General features: G+C 35.1%; 2 protein-coding genes across 10 annotated transcripts; one reads left to right on the top strand and one right to left on the bottom strand.

Annotated features, from left to right (window-relative positions):
- Positions 1 to 2,994: 2,994 nt before the first annotated feature.
- Positions 2,995 to 12,856, bottom strand: LOC104212394 (UPF0725 protein At3g44770). 9 transcript variants are annotated; one of them, XR_707343.2, is made up of 6 exons: positions 12,692 to 12,856; positions 12,481 to 12,615; positions 12,191 to 12,384; positions 9,692 to 9,827; positions 8,997 to 9,028; positions 7,218 to 7,461 (listed from the first exon to the last, which is right to left on the bottom strand). XR_707343.2 is itself a non-coding variant. In XM_009761631.2 (5 exons), exons 1-3 carry the CDS (start codon positions 12,761 to 12,763, stop codon positions 12,196 to 12,198), a joined length of 396 nt encoding a protein of 131 aa, XP_009759933.1. In that variant the 5' UTR covers positions 12,764 to 12,856; the 3' UTR covers positions 2,995 to 3,013; positions 8,997 to 9,028; positions 12,191 to 12,195. The 9 variants fall into 9 exon arrangements, 6 of the variants coding, with proteins under 6 accessions (XP_009759933.1, XP_070024303.1, XP_070024302.1 ...); XM_009761631.2 differs by lacking the exons at positions 7,218 to 7,461; positions 9,692 to 9,827 and adding an exon at positions 2,995 to 3,013; XM_070168202.1 differs by lacking the exon at positions 9,692 to 9,827 and having other exon boundaries at positions 7,218 to 7,476.
- Positions 12,857 to 14,936: 2,080 nt separating this feature from the next.
- On the top strand, positions 14,937 to 15,350 carry LOC104212396 (uncharacterized). Its single transcript, XM_070166533.1, has one exon. The coding sequence runs from the start codon at positions 14,937 to 14,939 to the stop codon at positions 15,348 to 15,350; it is 414 nt and encodes a 137-aa protein (XP_070022634.1).
- Positions 15,351 to 21,679: the final 6,329 nt, after the last annotated feature.

Genomic DNA, 21,679 nt, shown 5'->3' with positions numbered 1-21,679 from the left:
ATCAGGCGCCCACTTGGAGAACAAGGGAATACAGTTTAAGTTTTGACAATCAGGCGCCCACCTGGAGAACAAGGGAATATAGTTAAAGTTTTGGTAATCAAGCACCCACCTCGAGAACAAGGGAATATAGCTCATGTTTTGGAAATCATGCGCCCACCTAGAGAACAAGGGAATACAGTTCAAGTTTTTGCCAATCAGGCGCCCACCTGGAGAACAAGGTAATATAGTTCAAGTTTTGGCAATCAGGCGTCCACCTGGAGAACAAAGGAAATATAGTTCAAGTTTTGGCAGTCAGGCGCCCACCTGGAGAACAAGGGAATACAGTTCAAGTTTTTTCAATCAGGAGCCAACCTGGAGAACAAGGGAATACAGTTCAAGTTTTGGCAATCAGGTGCTCACTTGTAGAACAAAGGAATACAAAAGTTTTGGCAATCAGGCGCCCACTTAGAGAACAAAGGAATACAATTCAAGTTTTAGCAATCAGGCGCTCACCTGGGGAACAAGGGAAATACAGTTCATGTTTTGGCAATCAGGCGCCCACCTGGAGAACAAGGGAATACAGTTTAAGTTTTGGCAATCAGGCGCTCGCCTGGAGAACAAGGGAATACAGTTCATGTTTTGGCAATCAGGTGCCCTCCTGGAGAACAAGGGAATGCAGTTCAAGTTTTGGCAATCAGGCGCCCACCTGGAGAATAAGGGATTACAGTTAAATTTTGCCAATCAGGCGCCCACCTGGAGAACAAAGGAATACAATTTATGTTTTTTGCAATCAGGCGCCCATATGGAGAACAAGGGAATACAATTCAAGTTTTGGCAACCAGGCGCCCACCTGGAGAACAAGGGAATACAGTTCAAGTTTTGACAATCAAACGCTCACCTTGAGAACAAGGGAATACAGTTCAAGTTTTGGCAATCAGGCGCCCACTTGGAGAACAAGGGAATACAGTTTAAGTTTTGACAATCAGGCGTCCACCTGGAGAACAACGGAATATAGTTAAAGTTTTGATAATCAAGCACCCACCTCGAGAACAAGGGAATATAGCTCATGTTTTGGAAATCATGCGCCCACCTGGAGAACAAGGGAATACAGTTCAAGTTTTTGGCAATCAAGCGCCTACCTGGAGAACAAGGTAATACAGTTCAAGTTTTGGCAATCAGGCGTCCACCTGGAGAACAAAGGAAATATAGTTCAAGTTTTGGCAGTCAGTTGCCCACCTGGAGAATAAGGGAATACAATTCAAGTTTTTGCAATTAGGAGCCCACCTGGAGAACAAGGGAATACAGTTCATGTTTTGGTAATCAGGCGCTCACTTGTAGAACAAGGGAATACAAAAGTTTTGGCAATCAGGCGCCCACCTGGAGAACAAGGGATTACAGTTAAAGTTTTGGCAATCAGGCGTCCACCTGGAGAACAAGAAAATACAGTTCAGCTTTTGGCAATCAGGCGCCCACCTGAAGAACAAGGGAATACAGTTCAAGTTTTGGCAATCTGGCGCCCACCTGGAGAACAAGGGAATACAGTTCAAGTTTTGGCAATCAGGTGCCCACCTGGAGAACAAGGGAAGTCATTTCAGAGTTCAATTCAAGTTAGAAGTAGCAGAAGTTTGCGGCAAGAATGCGGGTCAACAGTCCGAGATGACCAACAGAAGTGTATTAATCCAGAATATAAAAAAAGGGAAAAAAAGAGAAGTGAATAAAATACAGAAGCAGAGAAAGATGTGAACTGCTCAAGACGTGGCTGAAGTCTCAAGCATGGTGTGTCCGGTTTTGATCCAAAAAAGTTGAAGAAGAATGAACTAGCACCTACAGCTAGCAAGTGTCAAGGTTCAAATTTAAAGTCTGCATGAAGAACCATTCAATACTCAAGATCAAGCTTCAGAAGACTTATAGATAGGAATCTTGTAACTTATAGTTGACAGGCTTAGTTAGTCTTTTTCATTTCTTGATATTGATGTAATAACAGGATCGCGGACCGGAACCTCAACGGAACAGCACCTCGACCGGCTCTCCACCTCAGTACACTCCATCACTGTTTCTACTTCTGAACTACACGTGGCCTGATTCCTTTATAGCCAAGGATATGTAGGCAGCTCAGATACCAGGGCTCGGTCACATCCTCCTTTCTTTTAGTTTTTGGTTTCCCTAAATAATGGTCGGGTCAAAAAACATGTCTAGTCATTCTTTGTCTGAAAATACTTCGTGTTTCTAGTCAAAGAAGGGCAGCTGTAGACATGTGATTTTTGACCCTCCCCAAGATTTTGCATATTTTAGCATTTAAATACTTAGTTTACGTCTAATATAGTTATTTCAACCAGTTTTAACTCTTCTACTTTATTTCGTCACAAAATGAAAATTACAAAAAAAAAATATTTTAATATGATATTTGAAAATACCAAAAAAATAAGTTTGTTTTAACGGTTAGTCTTATTTTAATAGTTATTTTGCTTAAGTAGGATTAATTAGTAAATGAGGCAATATTTTTAGTCTTGTTCACGGAGAAAGAATAAAATTTGGGTTCAAACAATCCATTTTTTTAGGCCTAATTTTCGGACCTAGCCCATAATAACCCAAGCCCAATACCCCTAAAATCCTAGATTTAGACTTAAAAGGAGACACCCTAGACCTAGACCCTTCAGCCGTTTCTGATTTGGAAAACAGACATCAGTCGCAATACACATAATAGACCCCCCCCCCCCCAACGAACATATTCTTCCTGGAACACACACTCTAACTTCATCAGGATTCTAATACAATAGAGGGGACAGCCGTTGAATACACACAAAACATTAACACCCCCCCCCACCCACCCCCCAATCTTCTTCTCTAACACCTATAGCAACAACCCCTAGACCTATCAGCCATTGCACCCACCAGCCCCTCTTTAACCAAAGCTTGCCGGAATTCCCCCATAGCCACCACCGGCGCACTACTGTCCGAAACACATACATACAACCTTCTTCTTTCTTCTTCTTCAACGCCTCATGTTGCTCCTTCTTCAACAACCAGTCATATACTGAGACACACAGAAGAGGATAAAAACTAAATAAATAAAAATAAGAAAACAGATCTGAAACATAGCAAGAGATAGAGAAACAGAGGAAATGAACGGACGGGATTTTTCTTATTCTGATTTCAGATTCGAATCCTTTTGATTTTCATGTCAAATTTTGGCTTCTTCTTCTGATTTCTGATTTTTGATTTAAAAGAAACCATGGAATTCAATAGAGCTTGAGTGAGTCGATTTCAGTCAAAGTTCCGTTCGTTGGTTCTGATTTAAGGCTATTGTTCCATTTTGTTCATGTAATTGCTAGATTTTATTTATCAATCAAGAGGCTATTTCAGGTTTGTTTCTGATTCTTGTGCTTTATTTTTGATGTGACTAAAGTATGATAAAGTTAGGTTCAACATGGGTCTAGAGTTCTGAATTTTGGTTAATCTGTTTATAGATAGATAATGGGAGTTAAGGCCAGTAGAAGCAGATTGTTACAAGTTTGAGCAGTAATGAGTTTATATGAATTTCCTTCCTTAAGTTATGTGTTGTTGGTCAATCATGTTGTTTCTGCTCGATTCATTTCCTAAAGCTGCTTCTGCTCTTTTCATTTCCTTCTCAGCAGCATGAACAAAGACTTCAATTTGAATGCTTTCAATGTCGACGTGCCAAAGGTTCACGTTTGTCTTTTGTCTTAGTATTGTATCTGTATCTTCACACTTCATTCTTATTAGGAATGTGAAGGTTCTGTTTGACTGATTCTGGTTCTTGAAAGTTAAAGTGTTAGAAGTTTTTGTCTGTGAAGCCATTTTGAAGTGAATCATATAATTAGGAGTGGAGATTTGTTTGTGAAAGGAATGTTAATTGCAACTTTTACTCTCTGAACGTTTTGAGAATTGATAGAAAACGCTCTTCTTGATCATCAAATTCCCAAGAAGTCTAGCTATTTAGAAAGTTGCAATTGTTTGACATGTACTGTTATTCAAAAGCGTTTTAAATCCAAAAATAATCCTAAAACAGGCTGCAAGTAGCCTAGTAAAGTAATTGAACTTGCTAATAAATTCAATAGCTAATCTTACACCTCTTCCGCAAAGAACTTTTCATACTTCTTAGGGCCTCACAATAATCTCAAAATTAGTTTTAGGAAAATCATGAACACTGTAGCTGGCTTTAGGCGTGACTTAATCTATCGTCGTGATTGTGGACATGTTTGCGTGACATAATTACGATTTTTTAAAAACAATCGGAGTATGCTTTCGCGCAACTTTGACTAAGCTTTCTTATTAATAATAAAGCGTTATTAATTGTGGACACGTTCGCGTGACATAATTTTTGACGCGCCAAACAAACGGGTACACGTACGCGTGACCTGGTTTAGATAATTTCTCAAGTAAAAAAAAAAAGACAAATGCACATAGGTTCTAAAATCAGTAATTAAACAATTTGTTTAAGCCAGGTATGATCAAAGCGACCATGCTAGAACCACAGACCTCGGGAGTGCCTAACACCTTCTCCCGGGTTAACAGAATTCCTTACCCGGATTTTTGTGTTTTGCAGACATTAAAACAGAGTCAAATTTCCTTGATTTGGGATTTTAAACCGGTGACTTAGGAAACCATAAATTATCCCAAGTGGCGACTCTGAATTTTAAATAAATAATCTCGTTTCGATTGCAGTTTGCACTTTGCACGTAAATGTTTAAAGTGCATTTATTATCGGTGAATGGCAAAGATAATAGATTATGAAATCAGGATATACTATTAGAAAAAACATTGCGACTTTTGAGATTATTAGTTTAGAAATTTACTATGAGCTAACTTTTGAATATTTAAGTTCTTTTTTAAGAATAAATTATTAAGTAATTTTGGTTCAAATTTGAAAAAGTTCTCAGGACTTACATGAGCACCAGAATTTTGGGGCTTGTACCCTACGATACTTACGTGTCACTAGTATACTTGATGTGTTTATAATATGTCTTTGTCCCGAAGCTCGTTCGGAAAACGCAGTTAAAATTGTTAAATAAATCATATTATTGTAACTACTTTCTCGGTCTCATATTATGTATCGTATTTTTTTACATGCTCATTAAGAAACATTAATAAAGAAAGGGATTAGGTTATTATATCCTTATTTATGTCTTAAGATAAAATCTCTTTATTGAATATTTATTCTACTTATGTAGTATCTCTATCTTCAAGAACAATTATTACTAAGGATAAAAAAAGAAAAGAAAATAAAACTTAATTTTATCTTGAACTTTTAAAATCATAAATAATTTGCGATAACTAATTTTAGTAACCATGATTATTAATATAAGACGAAAGAAGTACTATCCGGACAAATAGGTCACCCCATACAATAAATAATGTCTAACTATTTTTGGAAGAGAGAAGCATAAATGTCAAATCTTGCATTCAAGTGAAGGAAAATAAAGAAGGTGACGAATTCCCCACCAAGCTTTCTGCTACTTTTCCCCAAAGGCGGCTTTCTGACTTTTGACTTCTGACTAAATGGTAAATTGATTATGGAAATTCTAAATCTTAAGTCTTAGGGTGTGTTTGATATAAAGGGAAATATTATTCGAAAACTATTTTTAAATTTTTTTATATTTGGTGGGCTTAAATATTTTGAATTTTTTTTCATGAATTAATTTTCCTCCGATATGAGAAAAATATTTTCCCCATCAAGAAAAAAAATATTTTTTAAAACTCTTTTAATCTTTCCTACCCTATTTTTCATCCCCACCCCACCCTTGCCCCCAACTCCCACCCTAAATAAAAATATTATTAATGGTACTTTCTTTTCATGTTATAGATAAAGTACTTTTTTTATTTTATTTAGCAAATGAGTATTTTCTTTTCATGATATAAAAAAGTATTTTTTTTTCACTTTAACAAAAAATACTTTCTTTTCATGATGTAAAAAAAAAGTATTTTCTTTCATTTCAACAAAAAAAATTCATGATGTATAAAAAGTATTTTCTTTCATTTTAACAAAATGAGTATTTTCTTTTTATGATGTAGAAAAAATATTTTCTTTCATTTTAACAAAATAAGTACTTTATTTTCATGTTGTAGAAAGAGTACTTTCTTTTTTAATCCAAAAAAATATATTTTCTTTTTAGTTATGGAGCACAAATTTCAATGTTATTTTTGCATAAAAGCGTAATGCAACATATTAGTTCCTTTGGTTTTGTGCGAATTTTTAGAAGAATAATTAAATTTTTTAAGAAAAATAGAGTTTTGAAAACGTTGTTTTTTTTGGGGGGGGGGGGTGGGGAGAGTACAAGAAACATGGGAACTTCGGGGAAGGGGGTGAGTGAGAAGAGTAACATAAGAAATTATTTTCCTAAAACATATTTTCTACTCTCTAACCAAACACTAGAAAATATTTCTCGAATTGTTTTTATTCACCAACCAAACAAGGAAAAATAAGTCATAAAACTACTCATTTTCCAAAATATTTTCCTTCATACCAAACACACCCTTAATTAACTTTTTTTCCCTCCCATTCTTCATGACTTGTCTATCTTGCTGGAGAATTTCAAAAAACTAATGGTAACATTCAAATAAAGCTAGCTTTGTTTGTTTATATTTGTTTCAGTTTACATGCACCTCAATTATTATACAAAGCATTTATTATCACTTACCAGCACAAAATTTATTATCAAATAGCTCTGCCACCAAAACAAATTACCTAGCATTTTTATGGAATATTAAGGCTCCGTTTGTCCGTAAATTTTTTTCCTTTTTTTCAAAATTTTTATGTGTTTGTCCATGAAATTTTGCAAGTTTTTGAAAATGAGTTTTTCGAAAACCAAAAAGTGATATTTTTAAAAATTTCAGAAAAACTCTTTTCCCTACTCACAAATTGCAATATTTTTCAAGTAAAATGCATGTCCAAATATAATTTCAAATTCCAAATATCATTGTTCAACTTAACTCTAAATATTACTTCTTCTTTTTTTCAAAAAATACAATTTTTATGTCAAAACACCTACTAAGTTTTGTACTTTTGTGAAAAAGTGATTGTTGAAACGGAAAAGGGTTAAATATACCCTTCTACAATTGGACTATTCGATCAAATATATCCCGGTCGTCTTAATATTGATCAAGTATATCCTTAATTTGACGGAAGGACCAGGTTGAGGGCTTCTAAGCCATTTTAAGCCCCAACCCAGTACCCAGTACCCATACCTGATAACGAACCTTGCTGAGAGAGTTACGTGTTCTTGAAAGACATTAAATTATTCGAACCGTTGCTTCACAATTGTAATCCGAACTCAACCTAAGCTTCTCCAATAGATCTCAATTTGTAACCAAAGACTCCCAACCGAAATTCAAACAAAGCCAGTGCCCAGTGATTAATACAATGAAGCTCGGGTTGTTTTCTTCGCTGAGTCAACTCCAATTTGTTCGATCTAACTCAGCCAAGACTTCACAAAATGCACTCAAATTTTAACCACAGCTTCTCTACAATGATACAAACTAAACCCAATAAACAATTTGAGCAATAATAGACGAGGTCAAGAAACTCAGTGCATCTTCTCCATAGATTAGACGTCTGAAAATTTTCAATCAAGTTCTTGTTAAATCAGATCCAAATGCACTTAAAACTTTGAATTCACGTTCTATCAAGCTTTTACAACAAATTTAAAACTTACCCAGTCGATTTATCCAAAAATCTTAGATCTAAAGTTTTGAACCAACCTCAAAGACGAGTTGACTAGCGGTCGAAACTCCTTTCTTTTTTCCTTTTCACCAACAATGTTCTATCACGAATTTCAGTTCCGATTAATGATTCTCGACAACAATATTCAACGATTTTCAGAATTTTACACCCAGATTTGCAACTTCAGAAAATGAATTCTAAGTTGGCATTTGGACACAGAATTGTAATTTCGAAAAAAAGTAAAAAGAAAAATTAAACGAAAATGGTATTTAATAATTAGAGTTGTATTTAGACATGAATACAATTTGGAGCTGTTTTTAAATTTTTGTGAATGATTTGAAGTGAAAATTTTAAAAAAAATAGTAGCTTTTTGGAGTTCTTCAAATTTTCGAAAAATTCTAAAATTCAACTTCAAGTAAATTTGAATTTTTCATGGTCAAACACCGATCCTAAAAAATGTAAAAAATTTCTGGAAAAAAAAGTAATTATTTTTTACGGCCCCAAGTCGTTTACTATGACCATAAAAAAGAAAAAAACAAAGAGCATATTTTTATTTTTAGAATTTTTTGACATAGGAATTTGTTCTGTTATTTAGGTGTTTGGGAAGGGTCGAGTTAATAGTTATGGGTACATGGTATTAAGCATGGGTAATTGGTTGGGGCTAAGAGGCCCTCCACGTGGCCCCTCCGTCAAGTTAAGAGAATATTTAATTTATAGTTAGACAGTAGGAATATATTCGATCAGAAGATAACTTTAAATAATATCCGATAGTAGATGGGTATATTTGATCCTTTTCGGTTGTCGAAATAGCACAATGAATCACTACATCGATTTTTCCTTCACTTCAAAACTTTTCTCTCTCTATAATCTTAATTTTATCATAACTCATTTCTTTAAGCTAGAAAAAAAATAAGAGAAGGTTGGAGATGCTTAATTTGAAATCACAGGTGGTGTACGCCACGACAAATTTTTGTACAAAATTAAATTTGGTCATTAGCAAAGACTCTTGACTTTACACTTTCAGAACGATTTTTTGGAAACAATTTCCGAAACACTTGTAACACTTCTTATAGGTTTTCTCAACAAATAAGTTACTCTAGTAAAGCATCTTCATTCATCATCAAACACAACCAGAAGCATATCCTCACAAACATTTTTTTCCCGTGTTATTAATAACAAACAGCCCTTCATTAAAGAACGAGAGTAGACGATGAAGACACATCCCAACACTTTTTTCATGTCGTAGTAATAACACAAGTAAATAACACTACACTCTTAATAACAATAACTACTAATGTAGAAGACTGAGAATAGCTTAAAGAGATAGCAAGCTCACCTCAACATCGGAATCACGAGTTCTCTTATCACCTGCCAAAAATAAAATAATAAGTATATATAACAAAGAAAGGCAAAGCAGGGTTGACCCAAAACAAATTTAAAGCTTCAATTTTCTCATCATCACTTGTCTATATACAAAACAATTGGGCAGTTCCAATCTACACAGAGCAAAAACCTTGAACCAGAAATGCGAACCTTGCTTTTGCGAAAGACAAGTTGCAATTAGAAGGGAGTTGAATTTTTTAGGTATAACATAATTTAATGTGAAAGAAAACTTCTGTCCTACCAAATTCTTTTTACCCAAGGAGCCTAATTAGCCCCACAAAGGTCAGAGAAGACTAAAAGTCAAAGTCATACTATATATAGCAAAAACATAGCAGCACTTGTGCAAAATACAAACATGATGGCTAAAAAATGACGGTAGTCCACCAAATTCATAATATCATCTAATCATATAGAGTCCCAACCCCAGCAAAAAGCTACACGCTAAACATTTAAATTTGAGAACTGAAAACTCCTTCAAAGTCCCCATGATTTCCTTATCTCTCCATAATTTACAATTAATGCAACAGGAGATCGTATTCGGAATCCTCTTGATGTCGTTTCTATCATCCTTCCAGGCCAGCTGCAAAAAGCAGAGTATAAAAATACAAGTCATTTCCTACTGAACAATGTAGGAACTAGTGGTAATACCTTTCATTTGTTCTTTACACATTTAACACCAAGGAGTATTACATAAGCTGAATAATCTTCTTCTCAGATTATCTTTGTGGGAAGACATGATTCATGAAGAGCAATCCAACCAAAACAAGAGAGTTTTCGAGGTGACCTACATTCCAAAAATATTTTCTAAGGCTTAGACTGACAGAAATGGTCTTTTATTCTTTTCACAAACTGGTACCATGTTTGACAAAGTATATTCCAAATTTATTTTCTTTCCATTTAACATAATCTTCTTTTCCTGGAATCTTTTGTTGGCAACCCGTCTTCTATTCTTCTCCTTGAATCTATCAACAAACATTCTAAAAGCACTAGGTGGCATAATATTCCAGAAATAACATAGTGTTTTCCAACTAGCTACCTCATATTTGGACAAAGTCAGCAAAATTATTTTGAACAAGCTCAGATGAGAAAGATATAGGCAACATTCTGGTCCAACGAGAATAAACTTCTTGCAAAGAAAATAATCTTAGAGGATGATCTATAAGGCGATTAACCAATCAAATGACATTAGAAATTAGAGTATTATTGCTTTTCTTAAGTTTTTGCTATAAAGAAGAAACCAAAATTTCCTCAGGATAGGTAATGCTCACAAAAGGTACAATCCCATTGAAAAAATCTACATGAATCGTTAATTTTTCAATGAGTATGAAGTATGAGGGTGAACCAATTTGAAACACAATCATCTCTTTCTTTTTAGATGAAGATGCTATCACGTCCTTTTATGAGAATCTATGAATGAATTGAAGAACACCCATTAAAGATTTGGAAAAGACCTGCCACTTGATACTCTCAGCTAGAAGCCTCATTTCCAAAGAAAAGGATCATCAATTGCCTGTTGGAACACTTGAAAAATGACTTTATGACAACTCATTCATCTCTTTTATCAGCACAAGTTTTCTGTTTGTCTACTCCTAGAAGAATGGAGCTTCAAATATAATAATTTGTATCTTTAAGCCTTATTGATTGTTTCCACACAATATTTCCATGATGTCAACGCTCAAATTGAAATTCAGAAAAAAAAAATGCCACCATGGGTGAATCAGTACTGACACCTCAGATTTCTATACAAACTGGTCATTGAAAAGGTATGTAAGGTATATTATCATGTCTGTTAGGAATTTTTTGACAAGTATTACTCTGTTAAGATATCTCAGCAACATGTAGGTGTTAGGAAGCTGCTGCATGTATATTACAGAGAGCAAATGCTCAATTCCTCTATTAGCCCTGAAGTGCACTGAGAAAGTTCAACATGGTATCAACATCAGTTACTTTCACGGCTTCACCATGTTACTATAAAAAAGTTAGCGAAGAAATACGTTTGTCTTAGTTTCAGTGCACGTTTGTTTTTGAAGGAAAGTAATCTCAATACTTTTTGATCTTTTGCTAAATTCTCTATTCTAGCTTTGTTCTGGCTTTGCAAACCCTCCTTGTTGTCCTCGGGGAGGGTTTGTTGTTAGGCAACCATCAACAACATGCTTCTTCTTGTATATTCTATTTCACGTGTGTGTAGTCTCAAGCAGAAGTGTACTACTTAAGTGTAAAAAATGTCAAGTTCTCTACCCTCGTGTTATTGACTAGTCTTGTGCAATCTGCAAGGTATATATTCTAATCATTTAGACAGAGAGTACATCCTCTTCTCATTGCACAAGTACTATGTCTCATGGTCAACAAAGTTATCTGGATCAGGTTTAGAGGTTGTTAATAATTTCAAAGTGAGGAGTTGGACACCTATTGCTCACCAAAATCATATCTTTTGCAATGTAGATGTGGATCAACTACGGTGCTGCATTATTCCACTAATTTCTCAAACGAAAACCTCAAATATATTACCTAGTTGATTGTCCTCGAGAAAATAAAAAGTGAGAACCACTACTTAGGAAGAGAATAATGATTCAGATTTTCTAATGATTTAGATAACTCGATACTCAATCTAGAAAGCTACCTTTTGTCCAAGACATTCTATTCTCAAAATACCTTGTATATGATGCTTCCCTTTTTACATCATAAACCTTACTCAACCATAAAGGCAGGGATGCTCTTAAAGTGAATTGTACAACATCTCGTTGCTAAATAAAATAAAGACCTCAAAATGCATCTTTTTCCGTTCATTCACTCATTTAACAATATGGGAACAATGCCTGATGTTGGCTGAAGCTAGCAATGAGGTTTTGAGGTGTAATATTTATTTTAATGGAAGTTGCTGGCCAGCACACACAATAATAGCAACAGAGGTTTTACCAGCATTACCAATATACATGGGCATATTGGAATATAACGAGTCCAAATGGAGCGAAATGGATAGTGAGGCTTCACACCACAGACCTGAAATTGAGTCCTAGTTGTAGTTGTCGTGTAGCACTATGCGTATGCATAAATCAATGAATTATACAAGCACACTTATCATAATCACGTATCAACGTATAAGCAATGTAAGTAACAAGAGAGAAGGTGCATATTAAAATAGCTTACCTTCATCACTTGGATGGTTTCTTAAACCTGCAAAATCTCACATCTCTATCTCCGTCAATTCCCCACCACGCCAATGTTTGAAAGGTCTTTATGGTATCGTCAGCATCCCTGGCTTGAAAGGTGATATAACACCACATCCCAGCAGCATATGATGTGTTCACAGTCACATTTTTCACAAATTTGTAATTTGTAGCCTAAATAAAAATAAAATAAAAACAGCCAAATATCAACCAATCGCAGATATAATTTTTCAGAAAAAGAATGAATCAGTTAATTAAGCACGCACTTACATTCTGTGAATTGAAATCTTCAATAGCTAACTGGGAGAGGAGAACAAATTTGGGTTTGTTCTTCATCCCTCGTTGGGCAATAATTGGAGCACCAATAGCAGCATCCAAAGTCAAATCCAGAGTGATATCAAAACCCTAATTGCAGAAAGGACAAATCAAAAAAGAGACGCCTTAAAAAAGCATGCATACTTGATACTAGCATAGGACCTACCTCGCTCTCCCTGACCTGCCTGTGATACTCTTTCTGATATTGGATACTCATTTTGCGACCGTCCGCATACATAATAAGATATCATCAGAATGGTAGAAATCTTCTGGTCCTCCATCCTCTCCCAATTTTCTAGGAGGATTCTCCGCCATCTTTTAGGTTCAAAACAACTAGCTAAGGGTTCGATTTTATGTCTACTTATAGCTTTTTTGGCCAAATATTTTTTTTTTTTTTACCGAATGTGCTTTTTTTAGTTCAAAGTATATTTTTGTTTGGCCAAGTTTTTATTTAAAAAAAAAAAAAGTACTTTTGAGCAGAACCAAAAATAATTTGAATAAGCAGTAAAAGGTAGTGCTTTTGAAAATTATTTTTTTAAAATACTTTTGAGAAAAATATATTTAGAAAAACTTTCTAAAAGATTGGTCAAATACTATTTATTGCTCAAAAATACTTTTCAAATTAGTTAGTCAAACACAAATTATTTTTTACCAATTTTTTTTTTTGAAAAATATTTTTGAGAAAAGATTTAAAATAAGTAGATTTTAGAAGCTTGACGGGCTATTAGACTACTTTAAGTTCTTTCCTTAATACTGTACCTAACATAAATTTCGTTATGCTTTCTGATGCATTTTGTTACCCCTCATGACATAAACAAATTATGTAACTTTGAGCACGTTAACCTTGTTCATGTGTAATTTGGTTGAGATTGTAAATTTTTTAAGCAAAAATAAAAGATATTGTAATTTTTTTTTTTTTTTTGAGTTTTATTTGATTAGGTCGACTACCGCTTTCCTTGCTCAAAATATTGGTGGCGTCTTTTCTTTAATTTCTATCCAAATAAATAAGGCACCTCGTACAATGTGGTCAACTATTTTTAGAAGAGAATCACAAAAGTCAGGTCTTCTATTCAAGTGGAGGAAATTAAAGGAGACGATGATATCCCCACCAAGCCTTCTGCTACTGTTGTCAAAAGGTGACCTAATGAATGTAACTTCTGACTGATAATGGAAATTCTACATCTTAAAAAAAAAAAAAAAAAAAAGGAATTTAAAGTCTCAGGCAACTTTTTTTTTTCTCTTTTTTCTTTTCATACTTCACGACTTGCCTATCTTGCCGGAGAATTTCAAAATAAACTAATGGTGATCTTCAAATTAAGCGTGCATCTTAATTATTTTATCATGTACTTGATATCTTCTATTAGCACACGTATTTAGTAACTCAATCACCAACGCGGATATGAAATGATTAACTAACAAAGATTAAATGTGTTGATTAAATTGCCCCTCAAAAGCAAAAATAATAAACCTTAAACAAAAATATCTAAAATTATTAAACAAGTTTAAGGCCTCTTATCACGGCTTGTCTTTAGGCGTCCAATACCATTTATCCGCCTCTGTATTTTACTAGTTCTCTATTAACTTGGCAAACTCCTCAATAAATTATTCATTAAGAATTTATTTTACCAAATTACTAAATTACCCTTCTCAATGGTTATTAAATTTGTATCTCCAATAAATATCCTAGATAAGTACTTAACACTAAGGATAATATTGAAAGAAAATAATAAATCTCTCTTGAATTGTTAAAATGAACAAGTAAAATAAAAATTTTATGTTTAGTATAAGCGGCAAATAAAAGGAACATACGGAGTAGTTGAACAACAAATTAGGAATTTGAGTATTACTAGAGGGTTCATAATTTGTGCTTTATCATTACTTTATCAAATATAAGTATTATGCTATACATTAAAATTATAAATCAATTTACAAAAAAAAAAAATCATTAAATAAATGTTACTCCCTCCGTTTCAATTTAGATGACATAGTTTGAGTGATACGGACTTTAAGAAGAAAAAAAAGACTTTTGAAATTTGTGGTCTTAAAAGCTTTGGGGTCATGATATTTGTGTGGTTATAAAAGCTTCTCATTAAGGGTAAAATGAGTAAAATGAAAAGTTTAAAGTTGAATTATTTTCAAATTTAGAAATGTGGCATTTATTTTGGAATGGACTAGAAAAGAAAGCATCTCATCTAATTGGAAAGAGAAGAGTATATATTACTAATATTTGTATACAAACTCCTGTTAGTATTATGGTAATTCCAAACCCCTCGGCGCTGCCCAGCCCCCACTACCGCCTCTCACCGTAGTGGATCAGTTTCAGACTTCACTTTTATGCCGACTCCCCATCCTTGTGCTCTTTCTAATCACTCTTCCAGTTTGGAAATCTTTGGTTGCAGCAGCGCAAAAGGATGCAGTCTCTGAGAGACATTGTGCCGGCTGCATTGAACAACATAAACACAAAATTCATTGTCTTGGACAAAGGGAGGATAGCTATGGAAGGGCAACAAAAGATGTGTTTGGCACTAGTGGCGGATGAGACAGCTGCAGTTCACTTTCAGATGTGGGGTGATGAGTGTGATACTTTTGAGCCTGGGGACCTTATCCGGTTAGAAAATTGCATCTTCTCTTATAACCGCAACAACCTACTGCTAAGGGCAGGTAAGCGAGGCAAGGCAGAAAAGGTTGGAGAGTTTACCATCACCTACGTGGAGACACCAAACATGAGCGAGATACGTTGGGTCCCTGATCCTAGCAATTCTAAGATATATGTGCCAGAGGCTGTTATTTCTCTCTTTTCACGAGTGTTTCCACCAATGAATTGAGTATTGGGCAATATTCTTTTTTACGGGGTTTTCCAGGTATTATGAGAATTGACAAACATGCACGCCTGAGCTAAAACAGCTTCCTCTCCTTTGATTCATCAAGGTATTTTCCTTCCAAAAGCTGCATTTTTGTTTGTAGCACTGGAAGAGTGATCAGATTGTCACACTCACCTTTATTATGGATTCTGAGATATCTGTTTGATCAATATCATAGAAAGGTAATGCTACTCTGGATCAAATGCAGGCGTTGGCCAAAGCTAACTAAACTTAAGTTTGGTCAAGAAAACTTGGACTCAGGTTTACTTGATGCATGAATCAATGTCTGGTGTAACATTCAATCTTGAGCTGAATCATCTTCTTTGTTTACGCTTTTTTATAGTATATTTAAGTCTTTACTTTTATGGATTTCTTGTGGACAAACTCAACGTTTAGCCCCACAAAAAAAGGGAGTGCGTCGACGATGATGTAGTTGTAGCAATCATCATACAAGGCAGTTGGTCATGCAAGCATTAGAAAAGTTTCTCTCTGCATTCGTCTTTCAGAATGATTTTGGGAAACAATTTCTGAAACACTCGTAAAACTTCTTAGGTTTTCTCAACAATAAGTTGCTAGAATAAAGCATCTTCATTCATCATCAAATATAACAAGAAGCATGATATCACAACACTTTTTTCCTTGTCTCAGTAATAACACAAAGAACCCTTCTTTAAACTACGAGAGTAGACGACACATACCAACACTTTTTCATGTCGTAGTGATAACACAAGTTAATAACACTACTATTCAATAACTATACCAGAATAGAAGACTGAGAAGAGCTTAAAGAGATGGCAAGCTCACTGCATAGCTTTCACATCAACATCAGAATCAAGAGTTCTATTATCACCTGCCAAAAAATAAAATAATAATTATACTAAAGAAACGCAACACAAGGTTGGCCCGAAACAAATTTATAGCATCATTTTTTCTCATCATCACTTGTCTATATGCAAAACAATTTTGGCAGTTCCAATCTGCACAGAGCAAAAACCTTGAACCAGAACATGCAGACTCACGGAATTGAAAAGAAACCATTGAAGAGAAGATTCTAGAAAACTCAAAATGAGAAGAAATGATTTCATTGATTGTCCTGCTGCTACAATGTATTGTGTATATATATATATAGCTCAACTAAGAAGTAAAAATGTATATTGCTAGTGCTACGTGTCAAACTCCTATTGGCCTAGCTGTAACAAAAATATAGACTAGTATAATTAAATACACATGTGCTCCTGTACAGCTGTCTGTGTGCATGTTCCTGCTTATCAAGAACCTTCCACGTACCATCAGGCAGCTCTCCATCCAGGTTGGCATCCAGGTTGGCAGGATGCAATGGCCAAAGAATTCGAAGCTCTAGAGACTAATAGAACTTGGGATTTGGTTGAGCTCCCTCCTGGAAAGAAGCCTTTGCCCTGCAAATGGATTTACAAGGTTACATGAGGAGGAGAAATAGCAGGCGGAGAAGGTATAGGAACAGACGAGGATGATGCAGTGGATGTAGGAGAGGTGGGAGATGTAGGAGGGGATGATACAATAGATTTAGAGGAAATAGGGGTAGGTGAAATAGAAATAGATGAGGAATTCAAAGGAGACGAGGTAGGAACTGGATGTGGGAAAGGAGAAACAGGACGAGTAGAAACAGAAGAAATGACAGATGAAATAGGAAGAGGAGAATGAAAAGGGAGTATGTGTTCATGGAACTTAATATTTCGGGAGACCAAGAATTGCTGCGATTGTAAACTCATGACTTTGTAGCCTTTCTTTCCAAAAGGATAACCAAGGAATGCACAAGGTGTGGCTCTAGGATCTAATTTATTTCTCTCATGAGAGAGTGTAAAAGCAAAACACAAACAACCAAACGATTTTAGGAAGGAGTAATCTGGTGGTTTATCAAATAATTTCTGGTAAGGAGAAACATTACCCAAAATTCTTGAAGGAAATCGGTTGAGAAGGAATGTAGCTGTTAACAGACAGTCACCCCAAAATTTAATAGGTAAATTGGACTGAAATAATAAAGCCCGACATGTTTCAAGTAGGTATTTATGCTTGCTCAACCACACCATTTTGTTGTGGTGTCATTACACAAGAGGTTTGATGGAGAACACCAAGAGAGGAGAAAAACTGAGAATGTGTAGTCCCTGACCCAAGCTCATAAGCATTATTAGATCGGACTTTCTTGATTTTGACATCGAATTGTCGCTCTACCATGGCAAAGAATGCTTTGAGGACAGGAAAAGCATTTGACTTAGTGAATAACAAAAATATCCAGGTACATCTTGTAAAATCATCAATAATTGTCAAGAAGTAACGATGACCATTATAAGTAGGCGTAGAATATGAGCCCCAAGTGTCTATATGAATTAGGTCAAATTTTTGTTTAGAAGTTATATAGCTAGATGGAAAGGAGAGTTTTGTTTGTCTTGCTTTTGGCCAAATTACACAGACTTCATTTTATTCAGAATTCAATTTGTGAGGTATTCCAGGAATGTTACTCATAGCAGGGTATGGTAAATGACTCAAACGTTGATGCCACAATTTACTCAAAGTACTACAATTCATAGAGCAAATAATTTTATTCATTGAATTAGCTTCAGTTACAACGTCGCTAGAAAGACGTCCATCAAAAGGACTTACATTGAAAACATCTGAAAATAGAGATTGTAAAGAACTATATGGGACACTAGGTTCAACAGAAGTAGTGGAATTGACACTGACATTGGAAAGACTAGAACTAGAACTGGGAGTTGCATTGTCCAACACATAGAGTCCATCAGTGGTCTCACCAAACACCTATAGCCTCTTCAGAGAAGGGGCATGTATGTCACAACCAAATTTGTTAAAAATCAGTAAACAATCAAGTTGAGTGCACAACTGTTGTATAGAGATCAAGTTGTGTTTAAAACTTAGTACATATAGAACATTTATTAAAATTATATTAGGAGGAATAAGCAATTTTCCAATGGCAATAGCTTTAACTTTGTATCCATTTGGTAGATTAACATATACAGGATTGGACAATTCTTTGGTGTCATGAAGGAGTGAAATATCATAAGTCATGTGTTGTGTGGCCCCTGTATCAAGTATCCAGGGATTATTAGGAAGTTTACTGAGGTGAGAGGAAAAGGCATACAAGGCAACTATCATACCAGCCATGTTAGCAGTCACATTAGCCTCAAAATCCGAAGAAACTCCTTGACCTGCATGAGGATTTTGAAGTAAATGAATCAGTTTATCACACTGCTCCTTTGAGAAGCCTTGCACTATACTCATGGTATTCACAGCCAGGTTAGTCTCAAAAGAACCTCCTTCTTCAATTTCAAATGCTGTATTTGCACTCCCTTGTGCATTTCCATAAGTCCTCTTCTGCTTAGTGAACTTGAAAGAGGGAGGAAATCCGTGCAACTTGTAACACTTTTCAATCAAATATCCTGATTTCTTACAATAATTGCAAAACATTCCACCTTTACAATTCTCAAAATTGCCTTTCTGGACATTACCTCTATTTTCCCACTTTGCATTTTGAAACTTTGTACCTGCTGCATTGAATGAAGAGGTTTTTCCTGAAAACTATATAGAAGCATGAACTTCACGTTGCTTTTCTTCATGCAACAGAATATAGTAAGCCTCATTCGGAGTGGGCAAAAGCTTCATCATAAGAATGTTTCCTCTAATAGATGTATAAGCCTCATTTAATCCCATCAACAACTGAATTAGCTTCTGATTTTCCGTCGCCTTCAAATTCCTTGTCTTAGCTCCACATTTACACTCACATCCACAAATTTCGAAAATGTTAAGAAACTTCAATTCGTCCCAAATTCGTTTGATTCTAGTAAAGTACGTGGCTATATCATAAGTTCCTTGCGTAATACTACTAAGTTCTTTTTGCAATTGAAATAATTGAGTTCCGTTTGACTGTCCATACCTTGTCTCTAGTTCTTCCCAAAGTTCCTTTTCTGTAGAAGAGTACAAAACACTGTCACCTATATCTTTGCTTAAGGAGTTAAGAAGCCATTGGATTACAATATCGTTGCACCGATTTCAGTTCTAAAACTGAGCTGATTTCTCATCTGGTATTTTGATACAACCGTTTATGAAACCTAATTTGTTCCTCACAGATAAAACTATCAGCACACTTCTCCTCCAAGCTCCATAGCGGGAACCATCAAAAACTTGAGATACAATGGTCAAACCAGAGTGATCAGTCGAACTCAGAAAGTATGGATTAGAATAATCCATAGCACTAGCTGGAGAAGTCACGTTTGATGGAGAAGAAATCGTTTCTGTTGTGCTGCCCATTCTCAGCGAAAATTGAACGAAAAAGAATTTGAAAAAAAAATTGAACAAGGATTATTGAAGAGAAGAACAACGGACTCGTAGAATCAATAGGAATCAGAAATGGATTAGAAGAGAATTGATTCGCGTAATCTCGATCTCCATCGCTGCTCTGATACCATCACGGAATTGAAAAGAAACCATTGAAGAGAAGATTCTAGAAAACTTGAATGAGAAGAAATGATTTCATTGATTGTCCTGCTGCTACAATGTATTGTATATATATATATATATATATATATATAGCTCAACTAAGAAGTAAAAATGTATATTGCTAGTGCTACGTGTCAAACTCCTATTGGCCTAGCTGTAACAAAAATATAGACTAGTATAATTAAATACACATGTGCTCCTGTACAACGGTCTGTGTGCATGTTCCTGCCTATCTAGAACCTTCCACGTGCATCAGACTTCATCAAGTAGAACTAATCAAAATTATTTTGTCAAGTTTAAGTCTCCTCTGCCTCTATCAAACACTTCCTCACGGATGTGTATTGGCTCAGATTCATCACTGGCAACACAGACCTTGCTTTCGACAAAGACAAGTTGCAATGAAACGGTATTTGGATTTTTTAGGTATAACATAATTTTGAAAGAATTTACCAAATGAACCTAATTAGCTGCTGAAAGATCAGTGAAAACTAAAGAACCATCATCAAAGACATGATGCTCAAATGCACCCAGGACTCATATAAAGATGGACCTGAAGTTTCAAGAATCTCAACCCTCTTTAGTATAACCTGGCTAAGTAGTACAAAAATTGTGGACTAGACCAAAGACCTAAAAATGGCTGTGTGGTAGGTTGTCCAGTAAGATTGAATTTGGCCACTGAGGACTTCACAACATATCGTACCTAACCTATATATGCAGATACCCTCTTAAGAAGTGGGTTGCTTAAAAAGACAAATTCCAACTCATTTATTGAAGTACGACTGATGAATTGTGTGAATCATGTCTAAAAAAGCTTATATTGTTATAAAAAGATACACTTTCGATAAGGTCTATACACTTTTGTTATAGAAGGATACTTTTCTTTATTTATATTAGCAATGCGCCTTCTCCGATGCATACCTGATTGGTTTTCCAGGACAACCACGTAAAAATACTTTTTTAATGGCTATGAGATTCAAACTAACGATGTCCCTTAGCTCCGATACCATCAAAAATAATAAGTGAAACGACAAAGAAGATTTGAGAGCATGTGAAGACTAGTTTATAATGCACATTTTATTATAGCTATATATATATATATGCGATGTATAACAATATGTTACATAAATTATAACTATTTATGTTTACTAACAACAACACAGTTAAAGTATTAGTCTTTTTTTTTATAACCAAAAATATACTTAAGAAAAAATTATAGTCTCTCTTCCAATAGCTAACCTCTAGATATTGTTTCACCATAAGTCAATGAAAATGATGATAGTGGGAGAGAGTAGTGGATGATTATGAGTAAAGAGGAGCCATTGAGTTTCAAGGTGAAACCCTGGTTGGCCTCCCCGCCATTATGCAATTCCTATGGTCTAATCTCCAAAATTGGGTAAAAATGATCTATTCGTTATTACATTCAAGTCATTGTCTGCAACTGTTTTACTGCCTATACTTTTTAAATCATGTATGTAGAGATGCTGAAGCAAAATCGGGTTAAATATCTATTTAAATGATCAGCCAAAGGAAGCTCTTCACTTGCTCCAGAGCAATTATTGTCACACCTCCTTTTTGCGCGCCTACCTCGAAGGATAAATGCGTGAGGGAGTTTTTCCAATTTAAGTGACAATATTCGAAATGAGATTATTTATTTAATTCAGAGTCGCCACTTTGGAAAGATTTGGCTTTTGGTGTCCCAAGTCACCGGTTTATCTTGAATCCCAATTCGAGGAAAATATTCGACTTTCCAAATGAAAGTCTGCGAACCAGAAATTCTAAGTAAGGAATTCTGTTGACCCGAGGGA

This window comes from Nicotiana sylvestris, chromosome 2 (genome assembly GCF_000393655.2).
Source record: "Nicotiana sylvestris chromosome 2, ASM39365v2, whole genome shotgun sequence".
Classification (NCBI taxonomy): Eukaryota; Viridiplantae; Streptophyta; class Magnoliopsida; order Solanales; family Solanaceae; genus Nicotiana; species Nicotiana sylvestris.
The sequence above is the reverse complement of the archived record's forward strand: the minus strand, read 5'-3'. Positions and strand labels throughout refer to the sequence as shown.